The 20,044-nt window shown below is 39.0% G+C and overlaps 1 protein-coding gene and 1 long non-coding RNA gene across 2 annotated transcripts in view; one reads left to right on the forward strand and one right to left on the reverse strand.

Moving 5' to 3' along the window:
* ARFGEF3 (ARFGEF family member 3) overlaps positions 1-20,044 on the forward strand; it is a 165,627-nt gene that overhangs the window by 134,847 nt on the left and 10,736 nt on the right. The window contains exons 27-32 of the mRNA XM_057738354.1: positions 627-755; positions 2,728-2,904; positions 4,445-4,559; positions 5,293-5,395; positions 5,619-5,750; positions 8,015-8,136. Coding sequence (XP_057594337.1) covers positions 627-755; positions 2,728-2,904; positions 4,445-4,559; positions 5,293-5,395; positions 5,619-5,750; positions 8,015-8,136 — 778 coding nt within the window. The remainder of the gene's footprint in view (positions 1-626; positions 756-2,727; positions 2,905-4,444; positions 4,560-5,292; positions 5,396-5,618; positions 5,751-8,014; positions 8,137-20,044) is intronic.
* LOC130855197 (uncharacterized) lies at positions 5,423-13,921 on the reverse strand. The gene is made up of 5 exons (XR_009054247.1): positions 13,425-13,921; positions 10,533-10,608; positions 8,930-9,501; positions 7,890-8,102; positions 5,423-6,348 (listed from the first exon to the last, which is right to left on the reverse strand). It is a non-coding gene; the product is annotated as an uncharacterized LOC130855197 (long non-coding RNA).

Below are 20,044 nucleotides of genomic sequence, written 5' to 3' on the forward strand. Positions count from 1 at the left end.
ATTCATCCATAAAAAGGAATGAAGTTACCATACATGCTACGATATGGATGTACCTTGAAAACATTATGCTAAGTGAACTAAGCCAGACAGTTTACCAGAGGCTGGAGTGAGGGGGAGAATGCACAGCCGTTACTGGTTACGGTTTCTGTTTGAGATAATGAAAAAGTGTTGTAAATTAATAGTAATGATGGTTGTACAACATCATACATGTAATTAATACCACTGAATTAAAAATGTTAAAATGGCAAATTTTTGTTATATATATTTATAAGAATTTTTTAAAGAATTAAGGTGATGGAACTATTATTACTTTGCTATCATTAACTCCTAAGAAATCTGACAATTATTTCATATAGTAGCATTTACATATGACATCACCTTCTTCCTGAAGGGGAATAAGGAAGACATTTGAACAGTATTTTTTTCTTTGACTTTGTTAGAACATGTCAGTCATAATTTGTCCATGCTTGTAGGCACTGAGGGCAGCCTTACAGGTGATGCTTTACATCCAAATAGCGTTTGGCAGTTTATGGGAGCCTTCTACATAGTGTTTAGTTAGGTCTTTCTTGTGATGATTGTGTATTATGTTTGACTGAATTTCATAAAGGTCTGGTTTTGGTTTCCAGGTCTGATAGAAGTCTGGATCATCCTGCTGGAGCAGCTCACAGCAGCTGTGTCTAACTGTCCACGTCAGCACCAACCCCCGACCTTGGATTTGCTCTTTGAGCTGTTGAGAGATGTTACCAAAACGCCTGGTAAATATTTCTATGTTTGTCTTTCAGGGGAGTTGTTATACATACAACTTTTTTCAGGAAGGTATTTATATGAGTGTCTATTTCACTGCTCTAACCCTAGACAGCATAATATTATAGATGCTTGATATATATATTTATTTGTTGAACTTTTAAGACATGTCCTTGTATTGCTTATGGGTTTCTTACCAGTCCATTTGTGAATAATGGGTGGTGGCCAGGTAGCTGAATGTTTAGAACCCCACAATATTCGGGCCAAGGCTGTGGTATCAACATCTCCTTGAGCCAGTTGGCTTTGCTCTGTTCCGTGGTTACAGCCTTCTTCTGTTGGCTCCAGGGCTGTTCGTGGGGCTTACCAGAGCTACCACTGACATGAACCACCCACTCAAATGTATATGCACTGTGAAGACGGCAGCATCTTAATTGTGTAAGGGTCACACGTGATTAGATTTGGGGAAAGACATCTGGTGGTTTCCCTAACGGGGAAAAAGTGCAGGGGAAAAGAGGCCCTTGGGAATTTGCCTTGTTCTGAATTAATCACAGTTAGCATCACACTTACTCATCCAAATTTTCCCAAGGTCAAAGAAATTTTTTATAGAAATTTTAATTTTCACTAACAAATTCAGAACCACAAATGAAACCACTGGTTTAATTCTATAGTAATAAGAGGAGTTTTGTGTTCAGCATAAACTGATGAAGAGTTGATAATTGATACTGTTTTAAGATCCATAGCAAAGTTTATATCAATTTTTTTCAGGAAAACCATTATAGCTGCTCCTACACATTAAAAAAGTAAAGACTTTCTATCCAAGAATAAGCAGGTATCTTATAGAATTATATGTCACTATTCTATATCTGTTTTATTGGTCACTACCATTTGCTGCTACTAAGTGTGTGTGAAGAGCATTTTAGCCCAATAATTCTACTCCTAGAAATCTAGCAAAGGAAATTAACAGTAATGAAGACAACATTCTATATGTAATGATGTTTGATGAAGCATCTTGAATACCAAAAAAATTGTGAATACCCGAAATGGGTTAAATAAATTCTGGTAAAATCCTGTAAATATCTACATGGCATTTAATTGAATATCTGTGAGTAAAATTTAATGACGTGAATAATTGTTTATAAGGCATTATGTTAAGATATAGTGTGGAATACAATCTCAACTTTATGAGAAGGATTTATAAGTACACACACACACCCAAACACACGTACATACATACAAAAAGTACTAGAAGGAAATACATCAAAATACTATTTTCTTCTTTATAGTCTTACGTGTTTTCTGTGTTTTTCATAAAAAGGATACTTTGCTTTTATAGTCAGAATTTTAAAAATCCATCAACATTTCCACAGATATTTTTAGTATGGTGTTGTTCATAAAGCAAAATATAGAAACATCTTAAATGTCCGTCAGGAAGGGAATAGATAAGTAAACTAATGCATATACAGTCTGAATAGTTTGGAGCAGTGTGTGGTAATAAAAATGAGGAATATCTAAATTTGCTGACACAGAATGATCTCTAACATGTAACTGCTAAATCAATATGCAGACCAAGGTTTATATTATCACATTTATATAAAAGTAATAAACTATATTTGTTTCATAGAAATATATGTACTTACAGTTTAAAGGGTGTTTTCTTATATGTGTGTGTGTATTTGTATGTTTATGTCTGAGGACTAAGGAATTGATCAAGTGATACTTTAGCTTTATCAGTATTATTTGAATTTTTAATAAGTATATTTATGTATTACTTGTGTAATTGAAATCATGCAGAAACAAAAAAGAAAAATGTCACCAGAGACAGTGTATTCCCCAGCCAGTGGTGAATTCTTTTTCCTTGCTCCTTCTCAGAATGGGGAGCTCCTGCGAAAGAGATGAGCAGCACTGAGTGATGGCAGAGACCTTCCCTTTTATGGGAGGAGAGGTGCTAAGGTCACAGTTCTGATGCTGACTTTTCTTTTTCAGGACCAGGATTTGGCATCTATGCAGTTGTTCACCTTCTCCTTCCTGTGATGTCCCTGTGGCTACGCCGTAGCCATAAAGACCATTCTTACTGGGACATGGCCTCTGCTAACTTCAAGCATGCCATTGGTCTGTCCTGTGAGCTGGTGGTGGAGCACATTCAGAGCTTTATCCACTCAGGTATCTATGGGGTCAGAGCAGCTCAAACTGAGTAGTTGTTTAGTAGACAGCATCGTTGTCTAAAAGTGCTTAGTAAAGACCAGTGCATGGTTTTTGTCCTGGGAATTATTAAAAAAGAATTACATGGTCAGTGCCAGCCTTCTAATATTAGATTGTCAAAAAGAAAATTGGTACCCATATGTCCTTTACAAAATTATCAAACAGAATGCTTAAAATACGTGTGACTAAAAATAAAACACCTAATAAGATCTAGGATATCTACGCATTAGGAGAGGGGAGGCCAGTTCAAGTATATAATAAAGAAGAAATATCCCTCTAGGCTGGGGGTGCATGAGGGGGTGTTTCCCATTATCCTGCTGCATCTGGGGATGCTAAATGGAGGGGGAGGCTAAGTGGCGGAGAAGGCTCGAATTATGGGCAAGAAGTGAACAGATTGGGGGTGAAGAGAGGGGTATTAATATCTCTGGCACTTTGGAAGTGTGGGGTGGATAGTATGTTGAAGTCGGCAGATGGAGAGGGAACTAGAGGCAGGGGAAGTATGTCAGTTGTGGTACCAGTGGAGCAACAGTTGTGAAATATAGATTCTTGTTCATGATTCTTGCTGTGGAAAGATCTGGAAATTTGGGAGCAGGAGAAATCTTACTGCTAGCCCTAGAAGTTATAAAGGAAGAGGTGAGGTTAGAGGCTCCCTTGCTGGCGAGGTTAGAGAAACACATGACCCCAAGGAAGAGTCAAAAAGCAGAGATAAGAAATGGGGTCTCCACTAAGCTTAGTAAGGACAGTTTGCCCTGCACAAAAACACCAATTGAGAAAGAAGAGGGGGTGTTTCCATGCACAGGCTCTAACTGCATCCCTAGGAGTAGAGTTTCTGTCCAGGTCATGGCTTGGCACAGCTCAGGACCCTTGAGGATTCTACTGAGAATTGGTTCTGTGGCTTCCTAAGGACTTTGTGGAAAAGAATACTGACTTATTCCTTGCATTGGGCAAAGAGAACGTGATTTTGGGGCGGGGGCTTATTTTCTTTAGTCTGGGGACAGTATGCAGACTGAGGCCAAACTGAAAGGATTCGAGAAGTGGTAGTTAGTATGAGAAGATTTTTTTGTTTCCTGAGAGATTTAATTCAATATAATTCAACTATCAGCAGTAAGGAAAGTTTGTTTTATCTTCCCCTTTTTTAAGAATTAAAATTTTTTACTAGCTGGTATTCAGGCTATATAATAGTGTATGTTCTATTCTGCTTAAGTAGATGAATTATATACTTTGAAAAGTATACATCAACACATAAAAGTGAGCCACATGCATTTCATCTTGATATATCTAGAAATGGGCAAAACAAGCTAAAATTAGGTAAAATCCAAGAAAATTTTTGTTGTAATGGGCATTTTATTTTTGTTGTTACAGCCATTTTTCTCATTGTTCTAATTCCCAGATATTTATATATATTTTTATCACTCGGCCTTTCCTCTCTTGCTGTGGATGCCATCCAGCCTGTTCCTTTGCAATACCATCACGTTGCAATCTCGCTTCTCTTTTCTTGCAGACATCAGGTATGAGAGCATGATCAACACCGTGCTGAAGGACCTCTTTGAGCTGCTGGTGGCGTGTGTGGCCAAGCCCACAGAGACCATCTCCCGAGTGGGCTGCTCCTGTATTAGGTGAGATAAAGGTTCCCTGGCTCTCCACAAAACTGGAGTTTTTTCTTATGAAATCCAGGGGAATTAAATTCTTAACGACTGTGCTACTAATTCTTCCTTTCATTCAGTCAGCAAATATTTATTGTGTAAGTCACTAGCCTGGGTGCTCTGCTGCCCAGAAAGTGATGTGACCAAGGTCCCTGCCCTCAGGGAGCATACAGCCCGCTCTAGGCAGAACAGAGTCAGTCACGGGAAAAGCGATAGCGGCGGGGAGGAAGTGTGAATGCCAGGAAAGGACAAGGCCTGGGAGCGGGACGGCTGGCAAGACCTTTCTGGGGTAGTGATACTTGGTCAGATCTCCCAAGGTGGGCAAGCTTCCGCTGGGTGGCGACTTTGTAGGAACAAATACATAGAGGTGAGAACTGCAAGTGACGAGAGGGTTTCATCTTGTCATGTGTAGAGGCGTAGTGGAAAACGAGGCTGTGATGGGAAAATTAGCATAGAATACATACAGTCATGCACACAAGCCGAAGTTTAAACATGGGCCTGTTTGTAATGGGCATCCAGTGATATTTTTATATTATATGGGTTAGGAAATATTTTTAGGACAATGGCATACCAGAGTGACAAAAGACAGCAGGACTTGTTAAGGAAACTACAGATTAAGAAATCTAGGCACACGTCGGGAAGGGCCTACCTTTTGTGACAATAAAATGTGCGACGTCAAGGCACCTCTCCTTGTCTCTCCTGGCAGGTACGTCCTCGTGACAGCGGGCCCCGTGTTCACGGAGGAGATGTGGAGGCTGGCCTGCTGTGCCCTGCAGGACGCCTTCTCGGCCACACTCAAGCCGGTGAAGGTAAGCCGCTCAGAGCAGAGCCCAGCCTTCCTCAGCTCCCTGGCGAGGCTCAGGCTGGGCCGCCTGGACTCCGCCTCCCTCCTCCTAGCAGTCGGTCTCACTTGAGAACAGGGTAGCTGGACGAGTACTTTGTCCCAGACACAGTGACGATGTCAGATCCCGGACAGGGCCTGGAGCCATGAACGCAGCTGCACCAGCGAATGACTGCTGTGTTTCTCCCTAGGATCTGCTGGGCTGCTTCCACAGCGGCACCGAGAGCTTCAGAGGGGACGGCTGCCAGGTGAGGGTGGCCGCCCCGTCCTCCTCCCCCAGCGCCGAGGCCGAGTACTGGCGCATCCGAGCCATGGCTCAGCAGGTAAGGGCCGGGGCTTTTGATCCTCGGGGCTCTGGGAGCTTGAGATATTGCTGGGAATCCTTCCTGAAGGCCACGCATCACCGAACTGCCTTTCATTCCCGTAGGGACGTATACCTCCTGGCTCTGACCTCTGGCCAGTGCTGTTCTTTTCCAAAAATAACTTGAACCCACTCACCAGCGTTATGGTCCTCTCACCATCTCTAGCATGTTGTATCCTCCCGAGCCCTGATCAAACAGGGTCCTTTTCCACCAGCACTGCACTCCATACATAATGTGATTTGCTTGCACTACTTATATTGTAAATAGTTACTGAAATACTGTTGTTAATGCTAGACTATGAGTGCCTAAAGATAGTAAACTTACTTGATTTTTTTCCCTATATCTCCCATGTGGAGCAAAGAGCTTAACATTTACAAGGTGCATAGTAAATTTGAGTTGAATGTTAACGAATCAGTAAAATTAAAATGTACTTATCCATGCAGGAACCACCATGTACCAATGACTTTTTCCTCTGACACATGGCAGAAGTCACAAAAGTTGGTTGTAAGCTGATGAGTTAGGAGCAGAGAACATATTCTGTATATTTTTCTTGGTAGTCCTAGAATAGGGCAGATAGAAGGCACTTATTATTTGTTGAGTCAGTGAATCACTAAATCACAGAAGGCCTTACAGCTTTAGCATGAGCTACAGATATGCCCTCAAACACATAAGTGACCTGCCAGTCTGCCTCTAAGAAACCCTGTATGGGACCTTCATCAGCACTGTCCTTCAATTCACATATGTTCATAACAGTGCTATTCATAACAGGGGAAAAACAAAAATGGACTAAATTCCCAACCACCACTGATTGGCTGGCTAAATACTCTAACAGCAGCATACATATTTGAATTGTATTTTCATAGGCAGAAGATATTTACATATACATGTGTATGTGTTTAAAATATTAAGAAATTTTTGCAAGTGTATATGCACTGTCAGAAATATGCACTGGGAAAATGAGTTGGGGGTTTATCTTCAAAGGCTCCCTTTTGCTACAAAGTCTATTTAAATTCTTCTTAGAATTTCCTCTTAGCACACTGATAGCCCAGGACGCCCTGACTAGCAACAAAAAGAACTCGGTCACGTTCACACTATTAGTTTCCTGCCAGGTGTGGCTTCTGAAGGGCTTTCCCCAGCTCTCCTCAGAGAGTGGGACAAGAACCTCCCCGCTTCAGCTCCTCACATCTGCTGAGCACATTCCTAACATCCCAGGACACAGTGATTCTGCTGCTCTGGAGGAAGAGAGCACACCCCTCCCCACAGCACAGCCATGGTGGGCGGCTCCCTGCATCGGGAAGTCTGGCCAGGAACCATAACAGAGAAGGCAGGAGGGTGGTCCTCCGAAGGTGTGGCTTCTCTAAGCAGGAAGCCATCACAGCTGACTAGATGAGGAGTTTTCCCAGGTGCATCCAGAGGTCTTTTCACCCACATCCCACCACATAGCGAGAATGTGAAAATGGAAACCTGTTCCGAAATATAGTTAATGGAGAAGAGCAGCAGAAAACAGTGAATCTTTCATTTCTTAATATTACTTTCTTCTTCAGTCCCAAACCTTCCTCGCATACTTACTCTTCAGATAATCCGCTATTCAATTATCTGATAATTTAACAAGATTTGGAAAGAAAAAATTCCTTAAAAATACTCAGGTTTCCAAAGGGAAGTAGTGAAGGTATATTAAATAATGTCAAATGAAATCATTTGGATCAGAATCCAAGAAGTGGTTACGGTTTTCTAAGTCACTTCTCCCATTGCCTAGGAGAGTAGCATGGCCACATCAGCAGCCCTGACAGAAGTCCCAATTAATTTCCTATTCCTGCATGGAATAGAATATGTACCAAACAGACGTCTAACCGGAGAAGATCTCTTACAAACATAGCCCCTTTTTATTTACTCTTAATTAATATTAAATGTCAGCCCTTGCTATTTGGGGTGTAATGACGTGTCACGTGGTAGAAGCAGTAGTGATATTACTAGCCATGCCAGCAGCTAACATTTATTGAGTATTTACTCTTCTGTTCTAATGCTTTGCATATGTTAATACACACATATTCATTCATTTAATTCTCTCAGCAAACATACTGGTAGGAAATCATTACCAACCTCATTTTAAAGGTGAGAAAATGAGTAGAAAGAGTAAGCCGCTTGCCGAGGGCCATCCAGCTGATCCCAGGTGGAGGCAGGTCGAGGACGGTGGCGCTGAACCGTACCTCTGTATACCCCTGCAGGTGTTTATGTTGGACACCCAGGGCTCACCAAAGACTCCGAACAACTTTGATCATGCTCAGTCCTGTCAGCTCATTATTGAACTGCCTCCTGATGAGAAGCCAAACGGACACACCAAGAAAAGGTAAGCACCTAAGCTTAAACATGTAGGGCACATATAAATAGGAAAGTTCACGCAGTCCCAGCTCTTACTCATTGTAATTCAGTCTTCAGCCAAGAATGCTAGAAACAGTTGTGGAGCCACTTAGCAAAAACTTGCTAGCATTTTAACCAGATTTCCCACATTTCACGTGTATTAGTTTGCTAGGGCTGCCATAACAAAGGATACAGACTGGGGGGCTTAAACAACAGGAACTTAATGTCTCACAGTTCTGGAGGCTAGACGTCCAAGATCAGGGTGTCGGCAGGGTTGGTTTCCTCTGAGGCCTCCCTCCTTGGCTTATAGATGAATGTCTGTTCCCTGTGTCTTTGCATAGTCTTTCCTCATTATATGTCTTTGTCCAAATTCCCTCTTCTTATAAGGACGCTCGTCATATTGGATTAAGGCCCACCCTAATGCCCTCATTTTAACCTAATTATTTCTTTAAAGACCCTTTTTCAAAGTGTGCATTCTGTGATACTATGGGTTAGGACTTCCATGTATGAATTTGGTGGGGAGGGGACAAACTCAGTGTATCTATAGCATCATACGTATTATAATCCTTTTTAAAAAATAACTTGAGACCTGATGCATATTGCTTCAGTGAGGGAAATACATCAACTTCTCATGAGCAATACAGCTGTTAGGATACAGAAAGCTCTGTCCTGCCATAAGAAACTTGCCCTTTTAAATACTATCATCCTGCCTAAAAACCATTGTTCCTAGAGTTTAAGATGAAGCCAGTGACTGAAAGTTCCCATTTTTAAATGCTAAGTACCTGAGCACCATAGGTGAATTGCAGAGGGTAGGTCATCCACTTGCGCAGGATGAAACATGCAGGGAGACAGCGAAGTGGGGAAGCCAGAATCACAACCAGGTCTAGCTGAGCACCATGCCTGTGTCCTGTACCATTTCCATTTTAGGGGGAGAGTGTGATTTTTCCAAAAGTTACCAGTTAGCATAGCAGTTAGATTAATTTACCTATTTGGGTGAAATTTCCAGTTACTAATTTTTTAGGCAAGTGTGTGTAACACATACAGAAGACTCTGTGGGAGATTCAAAAGTCATAAAGCGTGAATAAAAGGTGAAATAACTATGAACCTGCCACTGCACTTCAGAAGTAGAATTTTACCAATATCCCACGTTTCTCCCAAACCTATGCCCTGCTTCCCTCCACTGCCAGTCACTCAAAAGTGTTGTTCGTTTTTATCTATTACATACCAATGATTGTACACTCCTTTCCACAGCTTTAAGCATTGATCTAGTTTCAAATTGCAGTTCTTTTCTTACCTGTTTTCCTTCTCTTGTATTTCTAGTCCCTTCAGCCAATGAGTCCTGCTAACATAATTTCTGAAGTAAAAGGAGAAAAAGGGGGAACAGAATAATAGGCTGAATTCACATTATAAACAACATATAGGAAAAATAGGATCGCTGAATACTCCTATGTTATTGGTTTAAAGGTATTAAAATGTTAAGATTTTAAAAATTTATCACCATGGTTCCTCAGTTTACTTAGTACTTTTAGTAGACAATTATTCTGTATAATTATGCTGTACTCATTGCACAGCAGAAACTAACAACATTGTAAAGCAATTATACTCCAATTAAAAAAAAAGCTTAGGAATAAATTAGGGACATACAAAGCTAAGCAAATAATTAAGGAAAAATAATTCAGTAAAAAATTTTTAAAAAAGTAATACAATATACTACATAACCCAGCTTTGAATCATATTAATATAAACACTGAGTTACTGAGTAAATAAAATTGACATAATTGTATTGGAAGTATGGATGAAGGGAACTGGGAGTGATATAGGCATAAGGGTGTAAGAGAGAGAAATTTCTCATTTCCCATTGTAAAATAAATAGATACTATTTAAAACAAGAAGAAAAAAAAAGGCAGTTACCCCCTCAATGAAACTGAGAAAAACAGGAAAGGCACATTAAATTCTTTAGTGGAAGCCACTATGCCTAAAATCATCCTCTAAAATTCTTTATTTTGTGTTGTTGAATTTGACTCATTCTCAGGGGCAGTTCTTAGCACAGAAGGTAGTAGAAGATGAGTTAAATGTAAGAAAAGTTTGTGGATCTGCTGGTCAGGTGCATCCTCAGAGGTCCACATTAAAATCACCCATGGAAAAAAAAAGACTGGAACTAAAACCAGATTGCAACATTTAAGTAAAGAGAAATCTGGGTATCGTTTTTAAGTCACTTTGACATTGGTAGCCCAAGCTTTAAATAAGCCACATAATCTTAATTAGAGCTTTATGGTGTACTTTTAACTATGAATCTTGTTTATCTGATACCAACATTAGTATGTTTTAAGTCAGCCACTTGTTAAGCAATTAACTCTCAATTATCCAGTCTGGAGGCTTGCTTACCTATTCACATTGCATCAGAAGCAGGAAAGGAAGCCGTAAGTTTCTCCACTTCAAGGTCCTCATCTTAAAAGATGTGCTGAGAAAAGGGTACAACATATTAAAAAATTATCTGTTGATTTTTGTTTGCTCCAGATCTTTCTTGTCTCGTGTCAGAATAGGTGATGATGAAGAGTTGCAGATCTATAAACAGTTATTTCACTTCTTCAATATATTTCTGAAAATTTGATCTCTTTCAGAAATATATTGAATTTTTGAAATTCAGAAAATATATATTCAGAAGTATTGCTGCTGCTTCTCCTATGTTTTCTTTATGCCACATTATTTGGCTTGAACCTAAAGGGGATTTTCTGTCCTATTTTTACATGCTCAGTTAGCAATACCTTGGTTGACAAGATGCTTTGATCAGCCCTCTCTTTAGGTATTTGCTGGTAAAGGGCTTTCCATTTCTCAGGGGAGGTAATAGAAAAAAAAAATTCTCCTGGGCTAGGCTGCTTAAACCTCCAGAAGTCACCCCCTGGTTGTGCTCCCTGCTTCAGGAGTCCAGGCTGCCAGAAGAATGGGGTTGAAGCGTCAGAGCCACTGCTCAAAAAGACCATTTCCTCCCAGCACCTGTACTCAGGCCTGTTATTTTCGTTTGTTTTGAGTGCTTCTCTTACCACACACTTACCCTGGGACAAGAAGATGAGCAAGGCACTACCCTGTCCCTTGAAGATTTATGCTATAGTGGGGAGGCCAGACCAGTGATAAGTGACAGGATTTCCCTTCTTAGTTAGCGTCCTGTAGCTGTGGACGTGAAGCACTTGACCAAATTGGTGGCTTTCACAGCCTGCTTCTTCCAAAGAGTAGATATTCAGGTCTCCTGATACCTCGAGTAACTTGTCAAAAGTTACTTCTGTGGTGGGGGAGTTGGAAGGGATTGGTGAGTTATTATTTAATGGGTTCAGAGTTTCCGTTTAGGATGAAAAAGTTCTAGGAATAGATGGTGGTGATGGTTACACAACACTGTGCGTGTACTTAATGCCACTGAATTGAACTTTTAAAAATGGTTATAATGGTAACTTCAGGTTATATATATTTTATCACAAAAATAGTTGCTATGTGATTTGTTAGAAGGGGTTACTGTTTGTGAGTGACAGCTCTTTGTACATATTCCATTTTTGCTGAAAGTACAATGTTTTCTCTGAGATACCACTACACAAAGGGCAAGGTCAGCCTTTAAAAAACATATGGAACGATTTTTTCTTCTTTTTTGCTAGTTAAAATATTTTTAACTAAAAATAAAAGTAATTTTTAATTCATGCTAGTTATAAAAGTAATTTTTAAATTCATGGTCTTAAAATGGTACAAATGAACTTATTTACAAAACAGAAATAGAGTCACAGATGTAGAAAACTAATGGTTACTGGGGGAGAGGGAGGGATAAATTGGGAGGCTGGGATTGACATATACACTATATATAAAATAGATTTATATATATGCTATATATAAAATAGATAATTAATAAGGACCTATTGTATAGCACAGGGAACTCTGCTCAGTACTCTGTAATGACCTATATGGGAGAAGAATCTAAAAAAGAGTGGATATATGTATAACTGATGCACTTTGTTGTACACCTGAAACTAAAAACACTGTAAATCAATTATACTCCAATAAAAATATTTTTAAAGTATTAATATAATAGTTGGACTTTTGAAATCAATAGTATGAATGAGTTATAATTTTGTCATTATTCAATTATGGGAATTAGTTTGCAACATCATAGCATAAGCTATTTTCATGAAATTCTAAGAGCAATGAAAAGAATGGGAAACCATAAACCCAAAACCACATTGCTGAATTAAAATGTTGAAACTGGAATTGAAAATGTTTTGTTAGTACAGGAATCCAACCAAACAAAAGGAGCCGAATCACCAAGTATTTGAGCAATCACTTCTAATGTTGCCTTATCGGGGCTGTGCCCTGATTAGGAAGTTGTCACTGCTGGTGGGTTGCACTTGCTTCTCAACCAGGAGATCTGGCCAGATGTCTAGGGAGCAGTCACCCTCTCCCACCTCCCCCAAGTGCACATCCAAGGCCCACAAATGAGTCCCACATCCATGCTGGCAGAAAAGGATGCAGAAAGGAATTAGCCTGTGCTAAGTGACTGCTGCTTTCTCTCCTAGGTTTGTTTTAGAAGGCTGCAAATTATCAATTTCTTTAATTTCTTTCTTTGAAAATATTAGCCCCATAATACCTCTAAAGTTAAAAAAAAAAAACTTTTCAGTGTTTAGATCTCCTCTGTCTCACACACTGGAAGCACTAAAGCTTTCATACATATGTACCTAAAGCATTAACATTTTTAATCCTGGAAAACTGTTAAGGTGCCTACAAACCAACTTCAATAAGATTCTAAAAGCTTTGGGTTTAAGGATGGCAGAGTAGAAGGACGTGAGTTCAGCCCTTCTTATGGAAAAACCAAAAATCACAACTAAATGCTGAACAACCACTGACAAAAAAATGTTGGAACCTACCAAAAAAGATACCCTACATCCAAAGACAAAGAAGAAGCCACAATGAGACAGCTGGAGGGGCACGATCATGATAAAAATCAAATCCCATACATGCTAGGTAGGCAACCCATAAACTGAAAAAACAATTACACTACAGAAGTTCTCTCACAGGAGTGAAAGATCTGAGGCCCACATCAGGCTCCCCAGCCTGGGGGTCTGGCAACAGGAGGAGGAGCCTCCAGAGAATCTGGTTCTGAAGGCCAGCAGGGTTTGATCACAGGAATTCCACAGGACTGGGGGAAACAGAAACTGCACTCTTGGAGGGTGCACGTAGGGTCTCATGAGCACCAGGACCCAGGGTAAAAAGCAATGACCTCATAAGAAACTGGGCCAGACTTACCTGCTGGTATCAAAGGGTCTCCTGCAGAGGCAGGAGGGTGTCTGTGGCTCACTGTGGAGACAAGGACAATGGCGGCAGCAGTTCTGGTGACTGTTCATTGGTGTGAGTCCTCTTGGAGGTTGCCATTTTCTCACCAAGACCTGGCCCCACCCAAAAACCTGTAGGCCTCAGTGCTGAGATGCCTTAGGCCAAATAACCAACAGGGCAGGAACAGAGCCCCACCCATCAGCAGACAGGTTGCTTAAAGTCTTCTTGAATAAACAACTGCCAAATAAGCATACCCCCTGACACAGCCCTGCCAACCAGATGGAAAAGGCCCAGCTCCACCCACCAGTGGGCAGGCACCAGTACCTCCCACCAGGAAGTCTCAGCCTCATCCACCAGAGGGTAGACACCAGAAGCATGAAGAACTACAACCTTGAAGCCTGTGGAATGGAAACCACAATCACAGGAAGTCAGACAGAATGATACCACAGAGGAATATGTCCCAGATGAAGGCATGAGATAAAAATCCCAGAACAAAAACTAAGTGAAGTGGAGATAGGCAATCTACCTGAAAAAGAATTCAGAGTAATGATAGTAAAGATGATTCAAGATCTCAGAAAAAGAATAGAAGCACAGATTGAGAAGATACAAGAAATGTTTAACAAGACCTAGAAGAACTAAAGAACAAACATATGAACAATAACTGAAATGAAAAATACACTAGACGGAATCAATAGCAGAATAACTGAGGCAGAAGAATGGATACGTGAGCTGGAATACAGAATGGTGGAAATCACTGCCATGGAACAGAAGAAAAAAGAATAAAACAAAATGAGGACAGTCTAAGAGACCTCTGGGACAACATTAAATGCACAAACATTTGCATTATAGGGGTCTCAGAAGGAGAAGAGAAAAGACCTGAGAAAATATTTGAAGAGAAAAGCTAAAAACTTCCATAATGTGGGAAGGGAAATAGTCACCCAAGTCCAGGAAGTGCAGGGTCCCAGGCAGGATAAATCTAAGGAGGAACATGCCGAGACATATAGTAATCAAACTGGCAAAAAATTAAAGATAAAGAAAAAATATTAAAAGCAACAAGGGAAAAGAAACAACATACAAGGGAACTCCCATAAGGTTATCAGCTGATTTCTCTGCAGAAACTTTGCAGGCCAGAAGGGAATGGCATTATATAGTTAAAGTGATGAAAGGGAAAAACCTACAACCAAGAATACTCTACCCAGCAAGGCTCAAATTTGACAGAGAAATCAAAAGCTTTACAGACAAGCAAAAGCTAAGAGAATTCAGCACCACCAGACCAGCTTTGCAACAAATGCTTAAGGAACTTCTCTAGGCAGAAAAGAAAAGGCCACAACTAGAAACAAGAAAATTACAAATGGAAAAGGTCACTGGTAAAGGCAAACATACACTAAAAATAGGAAATCATCTGCACACAAATATGATATGAAAACCAGCAATCATAATAGACAGATCACAAATGCAGGCTATTGGAAATGCACTTGAAATTAAAAGACCAGCAACTTAAAATGATCTTGCTTATTTATAGACTTCAGTATCAAAAACCTCATGGTAACTGCAAACTGAAAATCTATAATACACACACAAAAAGGAAAAAGGAATTCAAACACAATACTCAAGTTAGTCAGCAAATCACAAGAAAAGAGAACAAAAGAGGAAGGGAAGAAAAAACATCTACAAAAACAAATTCAAAGCAATTAACAAAACAGCAATAATAACATGCATACCAATAATCACCTTAAATGTAAACAGATTGTGTTCCAACCAAAAGACATGGCCTGGCTGAATGGATACAAAAATAAGACCCATATATATGCTATCTACAAGAGACCCACTTTAGATCTAGGGACACATACAGACTGAAAGTGAGGGGATGGAAAAAGATATTTCATGCAAATGGAAATCAAAAGAAAGCTGGAGTAGCAATATTCATATCAGACAAAATAGACTTTAAAATAAAGATTGTTAAAAGAGGCAAAGAAGGACACTACATAATGATCAAGGGATCAGTCTAAGAAGAAGATATAACAACGGCATTAAACATAGGAGCATTTAAATGTATAAGGCGGATATTAACAGCCATAAAAGAAATTGACAGTAACATAATAATAGTGAGGGACTTTTAACACCCCACTTACATCAATGGACAGATCATCTAGACAGATAATCAATAAGGAAACACAGGCTTTAAATGACACATTAGACCAGAAGGACTTAACTGATATTTATAAGGCATTCCATCAAAAAGCAGCAGAATACACATTCTTTTCAAGTACACATGGAACATGCTCCAGGATTGATCACATGCTGGGCCATAAAGCAAGCCTTGGTAAATTTAAGAAAAGTGAAATCATATCAAGCATCTTTTCTGACCACAGTACTATGAAATTAGAGAAAAAAGTAAAAAACACAAACATATGGAGGCTAAACAATATGCTACTAAACAACCAATGGATCACTGAAGAAATCAAAGAGGAAATCAAAAAATACCTAGAGACAAATGAAAACAAAAGTATGATAATCTAAAACCTATGGGACATAGCAGAGCAGTTCTAAGAGGGAAGTTGACAGCAATACAGTCTTACCTCAGGAAATAAGAAAAATCTTAAGTAAACAACCTAACCTTACAGCTAAAACAACTAGAGAAAGAAGGGGAAAAAAAACAATGACAACAACGAAAACCAAAGTTAGTAGAAGGAAAGACATCATAAAGATCGGAGCAGAAATAAAAGAAATAGAGACGAAGAAAAGAATAGAAAAGATCAATGAAACTAAAAGCTGGTTCTTTGAAAAGATAAACAAAATTGATTAACATTTAGCCAGACTCATCAAGAAAAAGAGGGAGAGAGCTCAAATCAATAAAATTAGAAATGAAAAAGGAGAAATTACAACAGACACCACAGAAATATAAAGGATCATAAGAGACTACTACAAGCAACTGTATGCCAGTAAAATGGACAACCTAGAAGAAATGGACAAATTCTTACAAAGGTAAAATGTCCCAAGACTGAACCAGGAACAAATAGAAAATATGAACAGACCAATCATGAGTACTGAAATTGAAACTGTGATTTTAAAACTCCCAACAAACAAAAGTCCAGGACCAGATGGTTTCTATCAAACATTCAGAGCAGAGTTAACACCTATCCTTCTAAAATTATTCCAAAAAATTGCAGAGGAAGGAACATTCTATGAGGTCACCATCACCCTGTCATCAAAACCAAAGATACTACAAAAGAAAGAAAATTAAAGGCCAGTATCACTGATGAACATAGAGGCAAAATCCTCAACAAAATACCAGCACACCAAATCCAACAATATATTAAAAGGATCATATACCATGATCAAGTGGGATTTATCCCAGGGATACAAGGATTTTTCAATATCCACAAATCAGTGTGATATACCACATCAAAAAATTGAAGAATAAAAACCATATAATCATCTCAATAGATGCAGAAAAAGCTTTTGACAGAATTCAACACCCATTTATGATTTTAAAAAAATCTCCAGAAAGTGGGCATAGAGCGAACATACCTCAACATAATAAAGGCCATATATGACAAACCTACAGCTAATATCATATGCAACAGTGAAAAGCTGAAAGCATTTCCTGTTGATCAGGAACAGGACAAGAATGTCCACTTTCACCACTTTTATTCAACATAGTTTTGGAAGTTCTAGCCACAGCAGTTAGAGGAGAAAAAGAAATAAAGGGAATCCAAATTGGAAAAAAAGAAGTTAAACTGTCACTGTTTGCACATAACATGATACTATACATAGAAAATCCTAAAGATGATACCATAAAACTACCAGAGCTCATCAATGAAATGACACAAAATAATACACAGAAATCTGTTGCATTTCTGTACATTAACAACGAAAGATCAGAAAGAGAAATTAAAGAAATAATCCCATTTATCATTGCATCAAAAAGTATAAAATACCTACGAATAAACCTATCTAAGGAGGCAAAGAACCTGTACTCTATAAGATGCTGATGAAAGAAATCAAAGATGACACAAACAGATGGAAAAATATACCATGTTTGTGGATTGGAAGAATCAATAGTGTCAAAATGACTATACTACCCAAGGCAATCTACAGATTCAATGCAATCCCTATCAAGTTACAAATGGCATTTTTCACAGAACTAGAACAAAAATATTTAAAATTTGTATGGAGACACAAAAGACCCCAAATAGCCAAAGCAATCTTGAGAAAGAAAAACAGAGCTGGAGGAATCAGGCTCCCTGACTTCAAACTATACTAGAAAGCTACAGTCATCAAAACAGTATGATACTGGCACAAAAACAGAAATATAGATCAATGGAACAGAATAGAGAGGACTTTCCTAGTGGCACAGTGGTTAAGAATCTGCCTGCCAATGCAGGGAACACGGGTTTGATCCCTGGGCAGGGAAGATCCCACATGCCATGGAGCAGCTAAGCTCATGTGCCACAACTACTGAGCCTGCATTCTAGAACCCACGAGCCACAACTTTTGAGCCCGCATGCTGCAACTAATGAAGCCTGCGCACCCCAACGAAGAGTATGCCCCGCTCTCCACAACTAGAGAAAGCCTGAACACAGCAACAAAGACCCAATGCAGCCAATAAATAAATAAATAAATTTATTTTTAAAAAATGGAACAGGATAGAAAGCCCAGAAACAAACTCCTGCAACTGTGGTCAATTAATCTAAGACAAAGGAGCCGAGACTATATAATTGAGAAAAGACAATCTCTTCAATAAATGGTGCTGGGGAAACTGGACAGCTACATGTTAAAAAAAAAAAATGAAATTAAAACATTTTTCAACACCATACACAAAAATAAACTCAAAGTGAATTAAAGACCTAAATGTAAGACTAGATACTATTAAACTAGAGGAAAATATAGGCAGAACACTCTTTGACATAAATTGAAGCAATATCTTTTTCATTCCATCTCCTACAGTAATGGAAATAAAAACAAAAATAAATGGGGCCTAATTAAACTGAAAAGCTTTTGCACAGCAAAGGAAACCATAAACAAAACAAAAAGACAACCCACAGAATGGGAGAAAATGTTTGCAAACAATGCAACCAATGAGAGATTAATCTCCAAAATATACAAAGAGCTGATGTATCTCAATATCAAAAAAAACCAACCCAATCAAAAAATGGGCAGAAGATCTAAGTGGACATTTCTCCAAAAAAAGACATGCAGATCGCCAAAAAGCACATGAAAAGATGTTCAACAGCACTAATTATTAGAGAAAAGCAAATCAAAACTACAATGAGGTATCACCTCATACCAGTCAGAATGGCCATCATCAAAAAGTCTACAAACAATAAATGCTGGAGAGGGTGTGGAGAAAAGGGAACCCTCCTACACTGTTGGTGGGAATGCAAATTGGTACAAGCCCCTATGGAGAATAGTATGCATGTTCCTTAAGGAACTGAAAATAGAGCTACCGTATAATCCAGAATCCCATTCCTGGGCATATATCCAGGGGAAAATGGTTCAAAAGGATACATGCATCCCAATGTTCACTGCAGTGCTGTTTACAATAGCCAAGACATGGAAGCAACCTAAATGTGCATTGACAGATGAATGGATAAAGATGATGTGGTACATATATACAATGGAATATTACAAAGAATGAAATAATGCCATTTGCAGCAAGATGGATGGACCTGGAGATTATCATACTAAATGAAGTAAGACAGAGAAAGACAAATATCATATGATATTGCTTATATGCGGAATCCGGAAAAAATGATACAAATGAACTTATTTACAAAGCAGAAACAGACTCACAGACTTAGTGAACAAACTTGTGGTTACCAGAGGGGAAGGGTGGAGGAGAGGGATAGATTGGGAGCTTGGGATTGACAGGTACACGCTGCTATATTTAAAATAACCAACAAGGACCTAACTGTATAGCACAGGGAACTCTGCTCTATACTCTGTAATAACCTAAATGGGAAAAGAGCTTGAAAAAGAATAGATACATGTATATGTATAACAGAATCACTCTGCTGTACACCTGAAACTAACACCACATTGTTAATCTACTATAGTCCAATATAAAATTTAAAAAAAAATCTCTCCCCGTATTCTCATAGGTAGGTGTCTTAGCAGTGTTGACAGACTTGACAGTTGTAGTCAGAATTCCTGTATTTGGAGTGTGCAGACCAGTAAATAATTCCTTCCTCCTGTTTCTTCCCCCAAGCCTATATGGAATATTGCCTTTGTCTGGGTATGTTATATAACACACCATCACACCCTGATTTTGTACTTTCAGAGGCTATCCTTGCACAAGATAAAATGATGCAACCAGCTGGAGAAAATAATAATGTGGAATCTTGCAATTAACTATTTCTTGGATTCCCTAGATAACTAGCAGAAGAGAGGTTTTAAGCTCTTAAGCCTGTCTTAGTGAAATAAAGACTTCATTCCTAGATATGCAGGAGAAAGTGAAACTGGGGAAAAGAAATGAACTCAAATGTCCAAGCATAAGGTTAATTATTATATTTTAATTTTTCCATTTATTAAAAATTCCTCAGCCATCACTTTAAAAAACAATAATAAAACCTTTGGGTTTAAGGAAAAAT

The sequence above is a fragment of the Hippopotamus amphibius genome, chromosome 6 (genome assembly GCF_030028045.1).
Source record: "Hippopotamus amphibius kiboko isolate mHipAmp2 chromosome 6, mHipAmp2.hap2, whole genome shotgun sequence".
Lineage (NCBI taxonomy): Eukaryota > Metazoa > Chordata > Mammalia > Artiodactyla > Hippopotamidae > Hippopotamus > Hippopotamus amphibius.